At 50.1% G+C, this 20,100-nt stretch overlaps 1 protein-coding gene across 7 annotated transcripts in view; it reads right to left on the bottom strand.

Moving 5' to 3' along the window:
* Positions 1-888: 888 nt before the first annotated feature.
* The window catches only part of ZFPM1 (zinc finger protein, FOG family member 1), a 145,917-nt gene continuing 126,705 nt past the window's right edge, over positions 889-20,100 (bottom strand). For 6 of the 7 annotated variants that reach the window (XM_075576413.1, XM_075576414.1, XM_075576411.1 and 3 more), the window contains 6 exons: positions 15,718-15,817; positions 8,775-8,984; positions 7,810-8,034; positions 7,132-7,227; positions 6,277-6,426; positions 889-6,080 (listed from right to left, as the gene is read on the bottom strand). In XM_075576413.1, the coding sequence (XP_075432528.1) occupies positions 3,826-6,080; positions 6,277-6,426; positions 7,132-7,227; positions 7,810-8,034; positions 8,775-8,984; positions 15,718-15,817 (3,036 nt within the window). In that variant the 3' untranslated portion in view covers positions 889-3,825. The remainder of the gene's footprint in view (positions 6,081-6,276; positions 6,427-7,131; positions 7,228-7,809; positions 8,035-8,774; positions 8,985-15,717; positions 15,818-20,100) is intronic. The other variant, XM_075576416.1, reaches the window with a different exon arrangement.

Below are 20,100 nucleotides of genomic sequence, written 5' to 3' on the forward strand. Positions count from 1 at the left end.
CTCCATCCCAACCCGGCTACCTGACCATCCACTCTCCAGGCATGCCCCGTGGCTGTGGGTGGCGTTTATACCCATTCCCACCTCAGTACCAAGGTCCCGCCTTGTTTGTGGTGAGCACAGAGTTACATTTTCTTAAGAAACAGGGACCATAAGACTTGACAAATTACATATTTGATATTTTTTTGGTGGTGGCGGTAGATTAAAGATAAATATTATGACAGAGTGAGGGTAGAGGGTGAAGGCGAGTCAGCTAGTTAGCTGTATGTATTAACCATGTCACATACATGTCACGTGCTCACAAGTGTGCCCTTGTGACAGATGGTATATTGGGACAGAATATATTAGCCATTTGAGGGACCTTTGCGGAAGGTGAAAAGTGGGTCCGCTAGATAGCCATGTATTAACCCTTGTCACATACAAGTCACGTGCTCACAGGTGTGTCACCAATTATTCAACTAAACAAACATAGAGTGTAGGAGGCATAGTGGCAATGACACAGCATTCACATTTAAAGACCCACAGACAAGCTACTACTGTACTTACCTTCTTGGACTTGAGTACATCAACATTCAATACACACCCACACAATAAAGTAGTCTAATTGTGGAAGGCAGGAATCGCTCATCCTTGGGGTCGTTGAAAAGCTCATTTACTAGTGGGTAAGGTCCTCAGCGGTGGGTGCCCTCTGTTCTCCCCCCACCCCCCCACCCCCCTCCTGTCCTGGGATTCTATTGCAATGCTTTACTTTTCCGAGTCTCTCTCCGGGCTTCCTCCTGAGATTTTAGCTCAAGGGAGATAATGGGCGCGGTTAGAAAAGCACCAACATGGCACAGAAACATGACACACACACACACACACACTTGCACAGATACATGACACGATGCGGTGGACAGTTAATATACACAGGTTTTTATTTATGTACACAATTATACACACGGTTAGTCGCCAGAAATGTGTGTGTGTTCTATTCGTGAATCAGTGCTCTTGGTATCTATATTAATATATAAATATATTTTATGGGCTATTTTAACACAACCTTTTGTTTTCCAGTCTCGGTCGTATATAATGCCATGTAAAAATACAACCTAAAAACAAAAAGAAAGAAACGGTCTGTCCCGGGGTCAGAAGGAGGATATACACTCTGCTGCCCTGAATCAGCAGCTGTCACAATGCTTCGGAAAAAAAACCTTTGCTTGCCTGTGCTGCTCATGTTTCCCCATACATCAAATCTCTTATCTCAACAAAGTTGTCCACGCAGCAAAGGAACCTTGCATGGAACGTTCAGAAATGGAGCACTCTTATTGGCTGTATGCATGGAACTTTCAGAAATGGAGCACTCGTATTGGCTGTTTGCATGGAACTTTAAAAAATGGAGCACTCTTATTGGCTGGACAGAATATATTGAATCACTCTCCCCACTGCACTTGCAAAACTTCTTCTGCAATATTCAACTCATCCACAATTCACGGGACATCTCAGTTTACATTTTAAAGTCAACCGTAACCACTTGGTCTTTTGTATTCTCTATCCAATGACTCAACTATGTCGCTCCCGCCTCCATTTCCACCAACCCATGTTTGGGCATCCTTATTTTCACATAAAAGTGAGGTTTCTTGTATCCTAATAAATTAGGGTAAAAATGCAAGTAGCAAAAGCCACCTGTTGTACTTGGTAACTGTTAACTTAGTGACAGAGGAGGCTTTCCTGAAAACCCTAATACCTGCTGCATGCCAATGAAGGCCTCTAAGCCATTTGTCTTCACGGAGGTAAATGAAAAGCAAGGAAATCCGTGTTTCAACAATGTAACAAATTTAAGTTGATACACAACAGGAAACAGCATGAGTAGTAGCCTGCGTGATCGTCCAAGGATCAATCTCTTCTCGCCCCGGAAATCGAGCCCAACCTTGGTGAGGACGGATCTCCCTTTTGCAGCAGGATCGGAGGGGAGCTGGGGCCTAATGGCAGCTGCAGAAGTTGGGTCCGACCTTCCGGCGCGGGCAGGGACACGGGCCAGAGTGAGAAGAGGCTGATCCCCGGAGAATTCGGTGTCACTGCACCCCCAAGGCAAAATTGTGAGGGGGTAAAAATGTGAGAGGGGAGGTAAACTTGTGATAGATGGGGGGGGGGGTAAAATTGTGAGTGGGGCAGGATATAATTGTGAGTGGGACGAGGTAAAATTGTGAGTGGGACGAGGTAAAATTGTGAGTGGGACGAGGTAAAATTGTGAGTGGGACGAGGTAAAATTGTGAGTAGGAGGGGTAAAAGTTTGAGTAGGAGGGGTAAAAGTGTGAGTAGGAGGGGTAAAAGTGTGAGTGGGAGGAGGAGGAATTGTGAGGGGGAGGATTGTAAAAGGGAAGAGGAATTGTGAGTGAGGGGGGAATTGACAAGGGGGGGTTTCTGAGAGGATGAGGAAGTGAGCAACAGAGGTAAGGAGAGAGAGGGAATGAGGGAGAGGAGAGAAACACATGGGGGGGAGAGCACAGAAGTGAGAGGGGTGGTTGACAGGGCCACTGACAAGGGGTGCCCTAAGTAGAAACACTAGTCCTGTGCCCCCCGGAAAGCTATCGGCAGCCCTGCCCGCTCCACTCAGACTACCGTCGTCGTCCCCGGCAGCGATGGGAAAGATAGTAACGAATTTTTCTTCCCATTTATAGGCCGGCCTGAGAAAAGGGTTGGCCGTCCCCAATTTAATCCCTTCAGTGGCAGAGTGGCAGTGATTGGGTAACAGCAGGTAACGGTGCTTGAACCAGCAGTGGGCAACTGTGTCAGTGCGATTCACACCTCCCATCTCCCCTTCCTCACTTTACACTCCAGACAAGTTAAATGCATCAGTTCCATGGTGCCCTGTTCCTGCCCTGTCCTTGCATAGCCTGGCCAGTTACTCTCACCCCTTTAAGATCCCACGGGAGGTGTTTGTGATCCCAAACATGGAGTCCAGTTTTCAGCCCTGAGAAGTATCCATTAAAGTGACAGGAGGAGGGCTGATGATCCAGCTTGGATTTTGATACATTGGGAAAGGATCCAGGAAAAAGTCAAAGAAAATCCCCCCCCCCAAAGAGGAAGGGACTGGTAGCACTACCTGGAAATGCCAGGGGACACACCCCACTAAAACTTCAACTGCTTCATTGCTGGAGACACCCATAGATGGTTGTCCATGTCTGTGAAGAACTTATGCTATAAAAACACCTTCATTTTTTTTATAACATTTTTTAAATACATCTCAAAAAATAACTTACTAGAAAAAAGTTATTCCCTCCCCAGCCCTGTAACAAAGACACATACGCCTTCATTTCTCTCATCCTTTGTAACAGTTTTTGTGCTTAACATTTGGGAGGCAATTACAAAATAACAAGTTAAGAGTTTCTCGTTCTCTTTTTTTCCCCCCTCTTCTTTCTCTTTTGCAACGAGCAACGCAAATCTTAGAGCACCCCGAACTTCAGCCGCGTGTTGAGAAGGGAGGGGGGAGGAGCAGTTGCAGTCTTGCTGTGGTCCCAGATGCTGAGACACTGAGGGGGGCATCCTTGACTTCCATAGAAAGAAACGATGGTATCAGTAACCAGCAATATTGTCCAGTTACCTCTTGTTGGAAACGGGTATGCGTCCCAGATGTTCTACTAGACTGGACCGAGGATTTAAGGATTAGCCATATAACGAGGCAGTGGACCCTCTGTAGACCAGACGAATTCTCACACCTTCCAAGTGAAGCCTCTTAAGGAGAAAGATACCTGGAATCTCGCTTGTCCGTTATGTCCTGGGACCATGTGGTCACTCTATGATCAGCTCTCACGTGCCCTGCAGCCACGTTTGCGAATGTGCCATCTTGGGTTATTTCACATGCTCAGCAGCATGTGATGAACAGTAATATTTCTTGTGAGCGATGAATGTTGACAGGCTACTGAACTTGATGTTGCAGAGGCGGCAGTACCTGTGGTTCCCGTTGGGGAGAGGAGATGTCAACCCTGTCTTAGGGGGCTGCATGGCTTTATCCCCAGGGAGCAGGGCTTGGGCGGGGACTTGAAGCCCGTCTTCCCTCCGAGCTTCAGCCTGTGGCAGAGAATTCAAAGGTAGGGCTGGGGAGTTAGGCAACAAGGGTCTGGGTGTGCTGGTCAGCACTGGGCCCCCATTGGCTAACGGGGTGGAGGAGGTGGAGGTATCTTTGCAATGGGAATTGTCCCTTCTGAGTCCTGGCAGCTGCAGGGGTGAAGCCGAGGATACTGGTGGACTCGGTAGGCTGCCTTCGGATGCACTGCTTGGTGGTACACGAGCTGGCAACAACACCTCCATAAAAGTGCTTTGTAGGCGGTGCCCTGTGGACGGCTTTGCTAACAAGAGGCCGTGGACACTCCTGAAATGCTCAAGCAGGTCCCCTCTGATTACCACATTGAGAGGACAATAGGGGCAAGTGGCAGTAGCAGAGGGGGAAGCTTCAGTAGCAGCAGTGTATGGATGAAGCTGTTTGGAGTCTGGGCCACCTGAGTAAAGTAGAGCAAGAGGCTGGATGGGCTCACTCATGGATCCCGGGCTTAGAGGTGACCTTCTTTCTATTTTCACCCTGATGCTCTCTTCCCCGAGCTTCCCAGCAGTAGCTAATGGGGACTTTATCTTCTGAAGCTGCTGTAGGGCCTTCTGCTGCAGGGGAGCAGCAGGGCAGTAATACTTCTTATGTGCAAGGTAGCTTTCCAAACTGTTGAAGCTAATCCGGCAGGCGGTACATTCGTGGTAGTCTGTTAGAGGCACCACCGCAGCAGCTTGAGATGGCAATGGTGCTTCAACCAGTAGACGGGGTTTCTTACTCAGGTCGATGGGGCCATCGGCAGCATCTGGACTGGAACTGGGGGAGGGCACAGCAGGTGCCGGTATCAAGCCTGGCATGAGTGGCAGAGCCTCTACTCTTCCCAGCGTGTGTGATGGAGGAGGTGTTATCTCTGCTGGAGTTACTCCATGGATTTCGTAGAGCTTGCGGCGCTTTCGTGTTCGTGGCATCGGCTGGGGAGGATATGGCGGCCCAGGCTTGCTGATCCCAGCTCGGCGCAGGGGAGGATCGTGCCGAGATGCGCAGTAGTAACGTTTGTGCACCATATAAGTCTCGTGGCGGCTAAAGCGGATATTGCAGGCCTCACACCGAGTGCGTGTTGGGTCCTCATCTGGCTCATCCAATGAGCTGGGGCTCTGGCTGCCCTCACTCATATGTCCACTCCCAATTCCTTCCCCTTCCAAGCCTGCACCGTCCTCCAACTTGATCTCTACTGTTGGGGCACTGCCCTCTCCTCCGGCCTCCACTTTGGGCTGGAGTGTGACCTGACCATCAACGGCAGGCAGTGTGGAACCTCCAGATGTCACCGCTGATCGCACTGACACCATCTTCAACTTGCGGGCACTATTGGGGCTCTCATCAGACACGTGTCGCCCGGAGCAGTATAGCCTCTTGTGCACATAATAGTTATTGATATTATTGTAGGTGATATCACACTCAAAGCATGTAGCACCTTTGGGAGCAGGAACCCCCGAAAACCCAGCTGGGGAAACAGCCTGCCCCTGTTTCAGTCGGCTGTGTACCAGCTCAGACATCTTGGCAAGGATCTCGGAAGCCTGTGGGACTATGGCTGTAGCCTCATGCCCAAAGACGTAGTGTGGAATAAGCACCGTCCCCCCACCTGGCGCCACTCCAGGCTCGTTAGGGACAGGGCTGGAGCCGGGTGTAGGACTGGAGATTTCAGTCTTCACTTTCACCGCTGGTGATGGCACCAATGCAGCTCCATCACCCGTCTCACAGCGAGTACTTTCCGACTCGCTGATGCTGCGTTCTGCTTCCGGTTCCTCTTTGATTTTAAGTGTCAGTGGGAGTTCCTCACTACTGGAGGAGGGAGAGGGTGAGGTGGGTGACTTGGCATCTCCATTTTTCAAGGCATCCGGCACCTGCTCCTTCAGACTGTCAGACGGGGTAGTTGCAGAGTGAGGAGCCAGTTGCTCTGGAGCCGTCGCATGTAGAAGTGCATGTTGCTGGAGGCTGGGGAGGTCGTCCGCCAGGAACCCACACAAGCCACATTTCAGTAGGCTGGAGGAAGTCATCTGGCTCACAGCTAAAGGAAGAGGCGAGAGAAAAGGGGAAGCTTAATAAAGATGGCAAAGTCGCCTTACTGCTGAACTGAGGAACGCTCAGCACAGCTACAGTACAAGACATCAAACCACGAGGACATCCCAACACTATTCTCTTATCTACCCTTCTACATACAACAGCTGCTGTATCTTTCTGTTAGCCGGTGGGAAGAGATGTACCTGAGTTTGCTGGCTTGACCGCAGGTAGTGCTTTCCCAACAGGGTACACGTCGACCTTTGATCCTGGCTGGCAAATCATATGATTGGTCACCAGGTGGCTGTACAGAATGTCTCTGGTGGTAGAGATGAACCCACAGCCGTGACAAACACCTGCCGCAAAGGAAATTATAGGTATTTCTATGCAGTCTTATTTATTCATTTATAGCCAGCATTCTCATACATACAACCATCATACTTTGCAATGAAGCTGCTCAATGCTCAACTGTCAAAACATTTCCCAAGGATAATACATTTGCATCCAATACATGGATAACAGCAAATTGCAATATTCTCATATATCATGATAAAAGGGCTCCTTTGTGATTAACTTCCCCCCTATACCCAACATTAGGGGTCCTCTGCATAAGACACTTTCTTATCACATAAGAGTAGGGAGCATTCATTATATTCACACATATAACTGCTTAGCAAGTACAGTACCAACAACTGGGATATATCTCCATACCAAGAATGACATCTTTATGATAAAGGCAGGGGATGCATTACTGAATTTAGGATTATAACGCATCTTTGTACCCGTTTGTATTTGTGCGTCTGATTACTATGCTGCAGCGGTGCACATGAACGCACGGACAAGCTACGACTGCACCCTCCTCGACCTCAACATTCCAAGGGGTTTGGAAAGGACCTGTGGTCCCGGGTGGCTGAGATGTTGTGGACCTTGGCCAACCGCAAGACTAGCAATGCATAGCAAGAAGGAGAGCCCACCATAAGATAAGTGTGCTGCAACGGCTAGCATAGTGCAGCTACATATAAATATATAATAGGGGCGGGATAACGGGGAACGTTATTTACCATTTAGTGTGTCCGTGTGCACTTTAAGATGCCGCTCGCAGTTGGCTTTGGTAGTGAAGGCAGACAGACAGATCAGGCACACAAAAGGTCTCTCGCCTGGAGAAGATAAGAGGCTTTGTTATTTAGTCTGTCCCAGAAGATCTCAGCAGCACCCTCTTATCACAAAAGAAATACTAGCCACATATACTAATAGAGAATGTGCCGAGTTAGGATTACGATAGGAAGAGAATGTCCCGTGATGGGACACGGAGGGAATGGATCGGACTATTCTGGAAGCATGGAGAGTAGCAGATTTATTTTTTTTAAACTCCTAAAAGTGGCATTCTCCTTTGGTCGGATTCTTTGTGTTTTTTAGATTTTGATCAAGGATATTTTATCTGGAGTGGCAGAGGAGCTTGCAACTGCATTTGGCACTGGCTTCGTGGTATGCACCAGGCCGTTGAAAATAGAGGCAAGGTGAGCTTAGTTTGTGATTAAGGAGACCACCATACTCCCCCAGGTAGTCACCTTTATTAAAACCTATAATTCAAATAGAAACTGTTTGGGCCGGGTGGGGGATTGCACTTTTATTCTATGCTTCTATTCTGCTGCACATGTACCTTGTCAGCTCCTGTGGACAGGACCAACCTTTTCCTGGCAGTGATGGTGTAAAGTGAACATATGCTGCAATCTACTCACCGCTGTGACTCCGCATGTGAATCTCCAGGGAGCTGGCACTGGGACAGCTCTTTTTGCACTGGGGGAATGGGCAGATTCGCTCATTGGGGTACGACTCCTTGGGCTTCTCTTCCATGGAAGGGGAGGTTGAGCTTTGCCGGCTGGCACAGTAATACATGAGATGAGCCTGCAGGTTCCTCTCGCTCCGGTACCAGATGCCACAGTCTTTGCAGGGGAAGACATCCTCTGCAATAAAGAGGAATAAGACTCGTCAGGAAAGACCAAGGGATCTCCATGTCCACACCTAGAGAGAAAGGAAGAAGAAGGAAGGAAACTCCAAATATGTCAAGGGTATCAGGAAGGTTCCTCACGGAAGCATTTATAAGAAGAATGCTTTAGCAACAGGTCATGTTCTGTAGCTGGAGGCTCAGCACTATGAGAAGTAAATAATGTAGGGATTGTTTGGAAAGGTCACCCTGCAAAATCAATGCAAGGAAGATAATATCCTGAAGATATCCTAAAATGACTGGGATAAGCACACAAGTTTTGTAGCCGGTCATCAAATGGGGTTTAAACGGTCTAGGAAACTAGGTCTGAATTTCTCCCTAATATACATATACTTTTCTATTAAAATTAACGTTTAATGGTGGTGGACAAGATGTTACATGTCCTCCGTGCTTCGTACTCTGCTGTAGGCATAATACTGGGGCATGGGCCCACACGGGTTTTATTACTGGCCCAATAAAACTGCAGACAATCATCCAAAATGTTTGGTGTGGTCTCTTTACGGATTAGGACATGGGAAGAGACGGGGCTACTGGTTAAATTCCCAACATGGTTGTATACTGGGCATTACAACGGGGGGGGGGGGGAAAGAAGGACTCGCTTTGGTCGCCCAACATGTACAAATTATATTATTGTAGCGACTGCCTTCTAAAAGTAACCCCAACATCTCGGTGTGTAGTTGCCCCTCTGGTGCGACTTACTGTTCACAACAGCGGTGGCGAGTATGGCAGCCATGCCGGCCTGCTGGGGGAGCAGCTGGAACTCGGCAAGAGCAGGGACACCATGCGTCGTCTCCACTGGCTCTTCCTTCACTCCGTAGTTGGGGATAGCCTGGGGCTCTGCCATTAGGAAGGCATGGATGAGCTCCCCTTGGTCTACAGCCTGCGATGTTCTGCACCAGATCTGGTCTCCTGAAGCAGAAGTTGTATAACAAGTTATGGAAAAGGAATGTAATGCATGGAAAGGCTCAATCACTCCCTTCAGATGCTTGGCGGCAGGCGGCCGTTCCCCCTTCTCTTACCGTGCACCCCAAAACTGGAACAACCTACCGGAGACTCTCACATCCACCACCAGTTTAAGTTCTTTCAAATCTAAGGCTGTCTCACATTTTAATCTGGTCTGCAACTGTTTCATACGCCCATAATATATATTATCTTCAACTGTGCATCCAATGTCTTTATATAATGTATACCCTGCTCACTTATGTAACTGTATTTGTAACCATGTATTATTTGTCTTAACTCTGTGCCCAGGACATACTTGAAAACAAGAGGTAACTCTCAATGTATTACTTCCTGGTAACATATATTATAAATAAATAAATAAGTAAACATCACAGAGTGCACACTACCCCTGCAAGCTCAGAACCCAACCTACACCACTATATACATGTCAAAAGGTGTGCAACTGGGATGGGGTCTAAAAATGGGCACATTTTCTTGCGCGGATTTGGATCTGCAGCAGATCGGCCGGTTCTTTTGGTCCACAAATTTCAGCGGATCAAATTCAAAACGGGCGATTCCCGTTTTGCGGATTTTTTATTCTTACCAATAAACTCCGCGGATTCCGCCGCCCGTTGGTGGATCCTTAAGAAACCGCCAGCGAGTTGCTGAATTCGCGGAGTGGATTCTACAAACCCGTCCTCGGATTGTATCCAATGGGGGATTTTGATGAATCCGCACAGATTAAAACCGATGACATCCGTCCGCGGATTTTACACCACAAAACGGATTTTGGTGGGAAAAAACGTGAGGAAATCTGGGGAAACAGATTTGGGCACTTTCGCCCGTCTCTAATTGTGACCGTACGTATACAACAAAAAGACACAAAGCCTCAGTGCTACATCCAATATGAGAAAAGATATAGTTACATACTAAGTGTTCTTCTTCTCACAAATAAGGGTCAGAGAGTTAAATTCTTTGGTCAAGGCCTTATAAGCTTGTAACCACATCAAGATATATCCCCCCTTTCTACAGGCCCTGATTCTACCTGTAAACGTTCCCTTCACTTCTATGTTGGAGGCAGAAATGTCTCAATAGACAGGTCACACACAGGCACATCACAAGGGAGGGGTGCTCCCAAACCTCCAATCAATGCTTACCAATTGCCATTACAACCACACACAACCCCTGCAAGCTCACACTTATGAGAAGAAAACCCATAGTATTGCACTATATAATTAGTGATATTGGATGCAGCGCTGAGGCTTCTTGTCTTATTATATACACGAGGACACAATCCCAGCAAGCTCAGAACCCAAACCCACCACACCATGTAACCGTGTGACAATCAAAGCCCTGCAAGCTCCGAACCCAAGCCCACCACACCATGTAACCGTGTGACAATCACAGCCCTGCAAGCTCCGAACCCAAACCCACCACACCATGTAGACGTGTGACAATCACAGTCCCTGCAAGCTCAGAACCCAAACCCACCAAACCTTGTAGGCGTGTGACAATCACAGTCCCTGCAAGCTCAGAACCCAAACCCACCACACCATGTAGACGTGTGACAATCACAGTCCTTGCAAGCTCAGAACCCAAACCCACCAAACCTTGTAGGCGTGTGACAATCACAGTCCCAGCAAGCTCAGAACCCAAACCCACCACACCATGTAACCGTGTGACAATCACAGTCCCTGCAAGCTCAGAACCCAAGCCCACCACACCATGTAGAAGTGTGAAAATCACAGTCCCAGCAAGCTCAGAACCCAAACCCACCACACCATGTAGACGTGTGACAATCAGTCCCAGCAAGCTCAGAACCCAAACCCACCACACCATGTAACCGTGTGACAATCACAGTCCCTGCAACCTCAGAACCCAAACCCACCACACCATGTAACCGTGTGACAATCACAGTCCCTGCAACCTCAGAACCCAAACCCACCACACCATGTAACCGTGTGACAATCACAGTCCCTGCAAGCTCAGAACCCAAAGCCACCACACCATGTAACCGTGTGACAATCACAGTCCCAGCAAGCTCAGAACCCAAAGCCACCACACCATGTAACCGTGTGACAATCACAGTCCCTGCAAGCTCAGAACCCAAAGCCACCACACCATGTAACCGTGTGACAATCACAGTCCCTGCAAGCTCAGGATCCAAACCCACCACACCATGTAACCGTGTGACAATCACAGTCCCAGCAAGCTCAGAACCCAAACCCACCACACCATGTAACCGTGTGACAATCACAGTCCCAGCAAGCTCAGAACCCAAGCCCACCACACCATGTAACCATGTGACAATCACGGTCCCAGCAAGCTCAGAACCCAAACCCACTACACCATGTAACCGTGTGACAATCACAGTCCCTGCAAGCTCAGAACCCAAACCCACCACACCATGTAACCGTGTGACAATCACAGTCCCTGCAAGCTCAGAACCCAAACCCACCACACCATGTAACCGTGTGACAATCACAGTCCCAACAAGCTCAGAACCCAAACCCATCACACCATGTAACCGTGTGACAAATCACAGTCCCAGCAAGCTCAGAACCCAAACCCACCACACCATGTAGACGTGTGACAATCACAGTCCCAGCAAGCTCAGAATCCAAGCCCACCACACCATGTAGACATGTGACAATCACAGTCCCTGCAAGCTCAGAACCCAACTCCACCACACCATGTAGACGTGTGACAATCACAGTCCCAGCAAGCTCAGAACCCAAACCCACCACACCATGTAACCGTGTGACAATCACAGTCCCAACAAGCTCAGAACCTAAACCCACCACACCATGTAACCGTGTGACAAATCACAGTCCCAGCAAGCTCAGAACCCAAACCCACCACACCATGTAGACATGTGACAATCACAGTCCCTGCAAGCTCAGAACCCAACCCCACCACACCATGTAGTTGTGTGACAATCACAGTCCCAGCAAGCTCAGAACCCAAACCCACCACACCATGTAGACATGTGACAATCACAGTCCCAGCAAGCTCAGAACCCAAACCCACCGCATCATGTAACCGTGTGACAATCACAGTCCCTGCAAGCTCAGAACCAAAACCCATCACACCATGTAACCGTGTGACAATCACAGTCCCAACAAGCTCAGAACCCAAACCCACCACACCATGTAGACATGTGACAATCACAGTCCCTGCAAGCTCAGAACCTAAACCCACCACACCATGTAGGCGTGTGACAATCACAGTCCCAGCAAGCTCAGAACCCAAACCCACCACACCATGTAGACGTGTGACAATCACAGTCACAACAAGCTCAGAACCCAAACCCACCACACCATGTAACCATGTGACAATCACAGTCCCTGCAAGCTCAGAACCCAAACCCACCACACCATGTAACCGTGTGACAATCACAGTCCCATCAAGCTCAGAACCCAAACCCACCACACCATGTAACCGTGTGACAATCACACTCCCAACAAGCTCAGAACCCAAACCCACCACATCATGTAACCGTGTGACAATCACAGTCCCAGCAAGCTCAGAACCCAAGCCCACCACACCATGTAACCGTGTGACAATCACGGTCCCAGCAAGCTCAGAACCCAAACCCACCACACCATGTAACCGTGTGACAATCACAGTCACAGCAAGCTCAGAACCCAAACCCACCACACCATGTAACCGTGTGACAATCACAGTCCCAGCAAGCTCAGAACCAAAACCCACCACACCATGTAACCGTGTGAAAATCACAGTCCCAGCAAGCTCAGAACCCAAACCCACCACACCATGTAGGCGTGTGACAATCACAGTCCCACAAAGCTCAGAACCCAAACCCACCACACCATGTAACCGTGTGACAATCACAGTCCCTGCAAGCTCAGAACCCAAACCCACCACACCATGTAGGCGTGTGACAATCACAGTCCCAGCAAGCTCAGAACCCAAACCCACCACACCATGTAACCGTGTGACAAATCACAGTTCCAGCAAGCTCCGAACCCAAACCCACCACACCATGTAACCGTGTGACAATCACAGTCCCAGCAAGCTCAGAACCCAAACCCACCACACCATGTAACCGTGTGACAATCACAGTCCCAGCAAGCTCAGAACCCAAACCCACCACACCATGTAGACATGTGACAATCACAGTCCCAGCAAGCTCAGAACCCAAACCCACCACACCATGTAACCGTGTGACAATCACAGGCCCTGCAAGCTCAGAACCCAAACCCACCACACCATGTAACCGTGTGACAATCACAGTCCCAGCAAGCTCAGAACCCAAACCCACCACACCATGTAACCGTGTGACAATCACAGTCCCTGCAAGCTCAGAACCCAAACCCACCACACCATGTAACCGTGTGACAATCACAGTACCAGTAGCACTTTTTTTTGACACAAATATATATGGTGTGGTGTGTTTGGGTTCTGCGCTTGCAGGGACTGTGTGTGCTTGTAAATGTTCATTGGTAACCTTTGTTTGGGGGGGGGGGGGGACACCCCTCCTCCCTGCTTTTAAGCTCACCCATCCTACCTTTTATACAGCAGGTATTGTGATGCACCTGTGAGCAACCTGTCTATTGAGACATTTCTCCCTCCATTAGAGAGGTGAAGAGAATGTTTGTAGAGTGTTAGGACTTGCAAAAGGGGGGGGGGGGGGATTATAATGCTTTGGCCAAATAATTGAACTAAGTGACCATCACTTATAACAGACCCAATGCGAGGCTCACAGCTCACCTTATCTGTATATAACAACAAATCTCCCGCCTTAAACCTTTCTCACTGACTGCCCCACACCTCTGGAATGCCTTTCCCCTCAGTACCCGACTAGCACCCTCTCTATCCACCTTTAAGACCCACCTTAAGACACACTTGCTTAAAGAAGCATATGAATAGCACTGTGAATATTCTGAACACGATACATAAAGCTTGGCCCCCTGCAGACGCACTTACCAGAACTCCCTCCTACTGTCTCTGTACGTTCTCCCTACCTACCAATTAGACTGTAAGCTCCTCGGGGCAGGGACTCCTCTTCCTTAATGTTATGTTTATGTCTAAAGCACTTATTCCCATGATCTGTTATTTATATTATCTGTTATTTATTTGATTACCACGTGTATTACTACTGTGAAGCGCTATGTACATTAATGGCGCTATATAAATAGACATACAATACAACACAACAAGGACAGACCCAGTGCGAGGCTCACAGCTCACCTTCTCTGTATATAACAATAAGGAAGGAGCCAAGGCGAGGCTCACAGCTCACCTTATCTGTATATAACAACAAGGACAGACCCAGTGCGAGGCTCACAGCTCACCTTCTCTTTATATAACAACAAGGAGAGACCCAATGCGAGGCTCACAGCTCACCTTCTCTGTATATAACAACAAGGACAGACCCAGTGCGAGGCTCACATCTCACCTTCTCTGTATATAACAACAAGGACAGACCCAGTGCAAGGCTCACAGCTCACCTTCTCTGTATATAACAACAAGGACAGACCCAGTGCGAGGCTCACAGCTCACCTTCTCTGTATATAACAACAAGGACAGACCCAGTGCGAGGCTCACAGCTCACCTTCTCTGTATATAACAACAAGGACAGACCCAGTGCGAGGCCCACAGCTCACCTTCTCTGTATATAACAACAAGGAAGGAGCCAAGGCGAGGCTCACAGCTCACCTTATCTGTATATAACAACAAGGACAGACCCAGTGCGAGGCTCACAGCTCACCTTCTCTTTATATAACAACAAGGAGAGACCCAATGCGAGGCTCACAGCTCACCTTCTCTGTATATAACAACAAGGACAGACCCAGTGCGAGGCTCACATCTCACCTTCTCTGTATATAACAACAAGGACAGACCCAGTGCGAGGCTCACAGCTCACCTTCTCTGTGTATAACAACAAGGACAGACAGTGCGAGGCTCACAGCTCACCTTCTCTGTATATAACACGGACAGACAGTGCGAGGCTCACAGCTCACCTTCTCTGTATATAACAACACGGACAGACAGTGCGAGGCTCACAGCTCACCTTCTCTGTATATAACAACACGGACAGATAGTGCGAAGCTCACAGCTCACCTTCTCTGTATATAACACGGACAGACAGTGCGAAGCTCACAGCTCACCTTCTCTGTATATAACAACACGGACAGACAGTGCAAAGCTCACAGCCCGGGGTCCTGACATGTGTAGCTACGCCCCTGCACACCGCTCACCTTCTCTGTATATAACACGGACAGACAGTGCGAGGCTCACAGCTCACCTTCTCTGTATATAACAACACGGACAGCCCGTGGTCCGGACATGTGTAGCTACGCCCCTGCACACCGCTCACCTTCTCTGTATATAACACGGACAGACAGTGCGAGGCTCACAGCTCACCTTCTCTGTATATAACAACACGGACAGACCGGGGTCCGGACATGTGTAGCTACGCCCCTGCACACCGCTCACCTTCTCTGTATATAACACGGACAGACAGTGCGAGGCTCACAGCTCACCTTCTCTGTATATAACAACACGGACAGCCCGTGGTCCGGACATGTGTAGCTACGCCCCTGCACACCGCTCACCTTCTCTGTATATAACACGGACAGACAGTGCGAGGCTCACAGCTCACCTTCTCTGTATATAACAACACGGACAGACCGGGGTCCGGACATGTGTAGCTACGCCCCTGCAAACCGCTCACCTTTTCTGTATATAACAGCGTTGGCTTCTGCTTCGCTCGAGACGAGAACGAGGTGCTTCAGCCAGCATTCATCTTCCACGTCCAGGGGGGCAGCCGGGCCCTGCGAACAGAGGAGAGACTGACGAGTTTATATAGAGCTTTAGACCAGGGGGGCTCAACTCCAGGCCTCAAGCCACCCCCAACAGGTCAGGTTTTCAGGATATCCTCACTTCAGCACAGGTGGCTCAATCAGAGGCTCAGTCGAATATTGAGCCACCTGTGCTGAAGCAGGGATATCCTGAAAACCTCACCTGTTGGGGGGAGGTGCATGAGGACTGGAGTTGCTTTAGACCACCTACAATCACAACCATTGTGTACTTTTAGTTGGATGTGTTGTACAGGCATACCCCGCTTTAAGTACACTCGCGAGTAAGTACATATCGCCCAATAGGCAAACGGTAGCTCGCGCATGCGCCTGTCATCACGTCCTGAACAGCAATACCGGCTCCCTACCTGTACCGAAGCTGTGCGCAAGCAGGGAGACTATAGAGCCTGTTACACATGTGTTATATACATCAGTTATGCACGTATATACCAATTGCAGTACAGTACATGCATCGATAAGTGGGAAAAGGTAGTGCTTCACTTTAAGTACATTTTCGCTTTACATACATGCTCCGGTCCCATTGCGTACGTTAATGCGGGGTATGCCTGTATAATGCGACGTGTTTTGTGTCTTCAACACAGTTCTAATGAGCATGTATTACACAGTAACAGCACACTGTAACGTGCACAGCATGAACACATCTTATGTTACATTGCGATGCTCCGGGGGGCCTCGGATTCGCATTCTTTTGCAATCAGGCCCCATTGGAGAACTAGTTGAACAGCTCCAGGAAGGGTCTGAGAGGTGAGCGTCTGTATATGGGGGCACTTCTGTAACCTGCCACAGGGTGGCTCCCTTCTCCAACCCAACGCAAATTCCAGCCCCGGAAAGTAGCGTTTGTGACACTTTCATCTATTCTAAACAGTGATGTACCAAGTACCCGGAAATTACCCGGTACCCAGGGGGCTGGGACCGGCGGCGGGTAGGAACCGGCACCGGATAATTTCAGGGCAGCTGAAAATAGTTCAGCACGTACCTGCAGCCGGCGACGCAAGGGGAGGAGGACCGCGGCGACATCTGGGAGCAGCAGCGGACGTCCTGGTGGCGGTGGCACCAGCCGAAGTCCTTGTTGAGCAGGCGGGAGCAGCAGGTACAGAGCAAACAGCTGGTGCCTGTGGGAGCCGGGGCGTTCCTATTGGAGAGCCGGGGAGGAGCCGGCAATAGGAACACTCCGGCTCCGGTCACATGGTTCCCCGGCACAGCTGTTTGCTCTGTACCTGCTGCTCCCGTCTGCTCAACAAGGGCTTCGGCAGGTGCCACCGCCACCAGGACGTCCGCTGCTGCTCCCAGATGTCGCCGCGGCCCATCTCACCCTACGCAGTTGCCTTTCCTCACCCTGCACGTAAGTGCCTTCCGGGTAACCGGTTACGCGTCCGGGTAAAACGATTCATTTTGCCCGGGTACCCGTTTTTAGAAAAATATAGGACCCGGTACAACCCTAATTTTAAAGGATCAGATGTTATTCTGTGAAATGTCACGGTGCTGCACCTTATGTGAGCCTCATAAGGCCGTGATTATACCCACAAAGGCGCGCGGCGTTGTGTGTAGCGGCGCAGCACCAAAACAAGTTTCAGAAATCCAATTAAACTGCTCACACCGCTGGCGCCGTACTGCAAAGCGGACGGCTGGGGAAGAGACCTTGTCATTTGTTTTCTTTCTTGCGACGGCCGCGTCACGCGAGCGGTTCAGCCAATGAGGGCAAACCGCTCACGGCCATTCCTCCACCATGCCTCCTCTGCTCTCCCTCCACGGTATAACCAAGATGCTGCAGGGCGGCAGCGCTGGGTGACGTCACAGAATAGCGCCGCCGCCCTGCAGCTCTTGGTATAATCTCAGCCTAAGACACCGACAGTGATCTCCTAACTGTGAGCGGGACCAGCAGAACCGAACTGTCCACTGAAAATCTGTGAGCTCACGGGACGGTGGGACTTCCAGCAACTGGGGCTCCTCTGTACCAACCTAAGTATTTGCAGACCCATAATATTCCCCAATCTTTTCCAGGACCCCCCTGCTGCAAAGTGTTTCCCCGGCTTCTCACATGTTCACAGACAATGACAGGAGCCCGGCAGAGAGACCATCAGAGGGTACGGGACACGGAGACATTGGGCAACATGTAGGAGAGAAACCTCCTCAATGCCTCGGACCATGAACCATTTTCTGGCCTCCAATAAATGAAGGTTAATATTTGGGGTGAAATATCTGGTCGTTTGGGCCTGTCCAGGTACTGCACCTATATGCTCTCTCTCCAAGTCCATTTTCTGCTTTCCTTCGTGTATTAAACTATGTCCCATAGTAGATAAGGTTGAAAAAAAGACATATGTCCATCGAGTTCCACCTACTGTATTTTATATATATATATATATATATATATATATATATGGCACTAGCTGAGAGACCCGGCGTTGCCTGGGATTACAATTTTGCGCTCCCTCCTCTCTCCACTCCCCCTGTCTCTTTCTCCGCTCCCCCCCCCCACTACACAGCTCCAGTCTCCCACCCCCCCCCCCCGCGCAAATCCGTTCTCGCGCCCCCCCCTGCGCAGCTCTGGTCCCCCCCCTGCACAGCTCTGAAACACACACACAGGGTCACACACACCCCCCCCACCCCCCTACACCCATCTCCCTCCCCACGCGGGCAAGCAAGGGAGCATGGGGAAGGGGACCAGAGGGAAGGGGAGGAGCAGCCAGGCGGGACGGGTCACAGGACCGGCGCGTCACCCGCTCGCAGGGGAAGCTGGGGGATGTAGTCCGGCGGCGGCACCGTGATTGCGCACCACCACCCCACCCCCCCGCGCCCATCTCCCTCCCTAGGTAACGGGAGCATTGTGCGCACGCGCAATGAGCTGACGATGAGGGGGAGTGATGGAGGGGGGACGGGGGGGAGGTGAGCTGCGGGTAAGGGGGGGTGATGGGGGGAGCCGGCGGTGAGGTGAGCTGGGGGGGTGATGGGTGAGGGGGTGATGGGGGGGGGGGGGCGGCGGTCCGGGCCGCTGGGTGCATGTGTGTGGAAGTTGGGTGAGGCCGAGGGGGAAGGTGAGCTGCGTGTGAGAAGGAGAAGAGAGTGGCAGTTGGGTGACGTCATAGAACCACGCAGGCCAATGAGAGGCGTGCGGGCGGGGCAGGGATACGGACCAATCTGATTGGCCTGAGGCTGAGTGACAGACCCACGGACCAATCAGATTCACCACATCTACCAACAACCCCACAAATTTCAAATTTATATATTAAGATATGTCATAAAGCAGGTCTGGTCAACTCCAGTCCTCAAGGGCCACCAACAGGTCAGGTTTTCATGATATCCCTGCTTCAGCACAGGTGGCTCAATCAGTGATTGAGTCACCTGTGCTGAAGCAGGGATATTCTGAAAATCTGAGGACTGGAGTTGCTCACTCCTGTCATAGTGGAACAAGCCATAGCTGTGCACAGACCCCACAGGTAATTGTGTTAGGCGCCCCTGTGGCAATGTAATGCAGAGACTCCCCTGGCACCAAATAGATGAAAGATGTGTATGCCAGGGTACCCCACTGGGCTCCGCAGGGGAGCCCCATCCCGTACCCCATCCCGTACCCCATCCCGTACTATGGTTATAGAAATCATAGGGCGCTCTGGAACTGAAAGCGATTGTTATATTCCATCAGTTTCTGGAAGCTTTGGGATGGCTCTGAGTGCCCTCCCAATAAGGCAGGGAGAGGGGACCCAACTCCAGTCCTCAAGACACCCCCCCCCCTCCCAACAGGTCCGGTTTTCAGGATATCCCAGCTTCAGCACAGGTGGCTCAATGAGAGCCTCTGATTGAGGCACCTGTGCTGAAGAAGAACCTGATTGAGCCACCTGTGCTGAAGCGGGAATATATCATGAAAACCTGACCTGTTGGGGTGGGGCTTGAGGACTGGAGTCGAGCCCCCCTGAGATACGGCACTCTGGTGGAAAGAAAGCTGAGGAAACCTTCCAAACAATAATAATGATTTTTCTTGTATAGCGCTGACTGTGAACGCAGCATAGAGTTTTTGCACGCAGAGGCGCCTGCCCCACAAAGCTTACAATCTATGATGTCGGTGCCTGAGGCACAGGGAGATAAAGTGACATGCCCACGGTCACATGACACCAGGATTTTAACCAGGCTCCCTGCTCCACACTCCTGAGTCACCCAGCCGTTTCTTCAGCCAAATAACATAGTAAAATCACAACATGAATACACTTAAAATATGTAACCCCCCCAAAGTTATGCCCCCTCCCTCG

This window comes from Ascaphus truei, chromosome 19, assembly GCF_040206685.1.
Source record: "Ascaphus truei isolate aAscTru1 chromosome 19, aAscTru1.hap1, whole genome shotgun sequence".
NCBI lineage: Eukaryota > Metazoa > Chordata > Amphibia > Anura > Ascaphidae > Ascaphus > Ascaphus truei.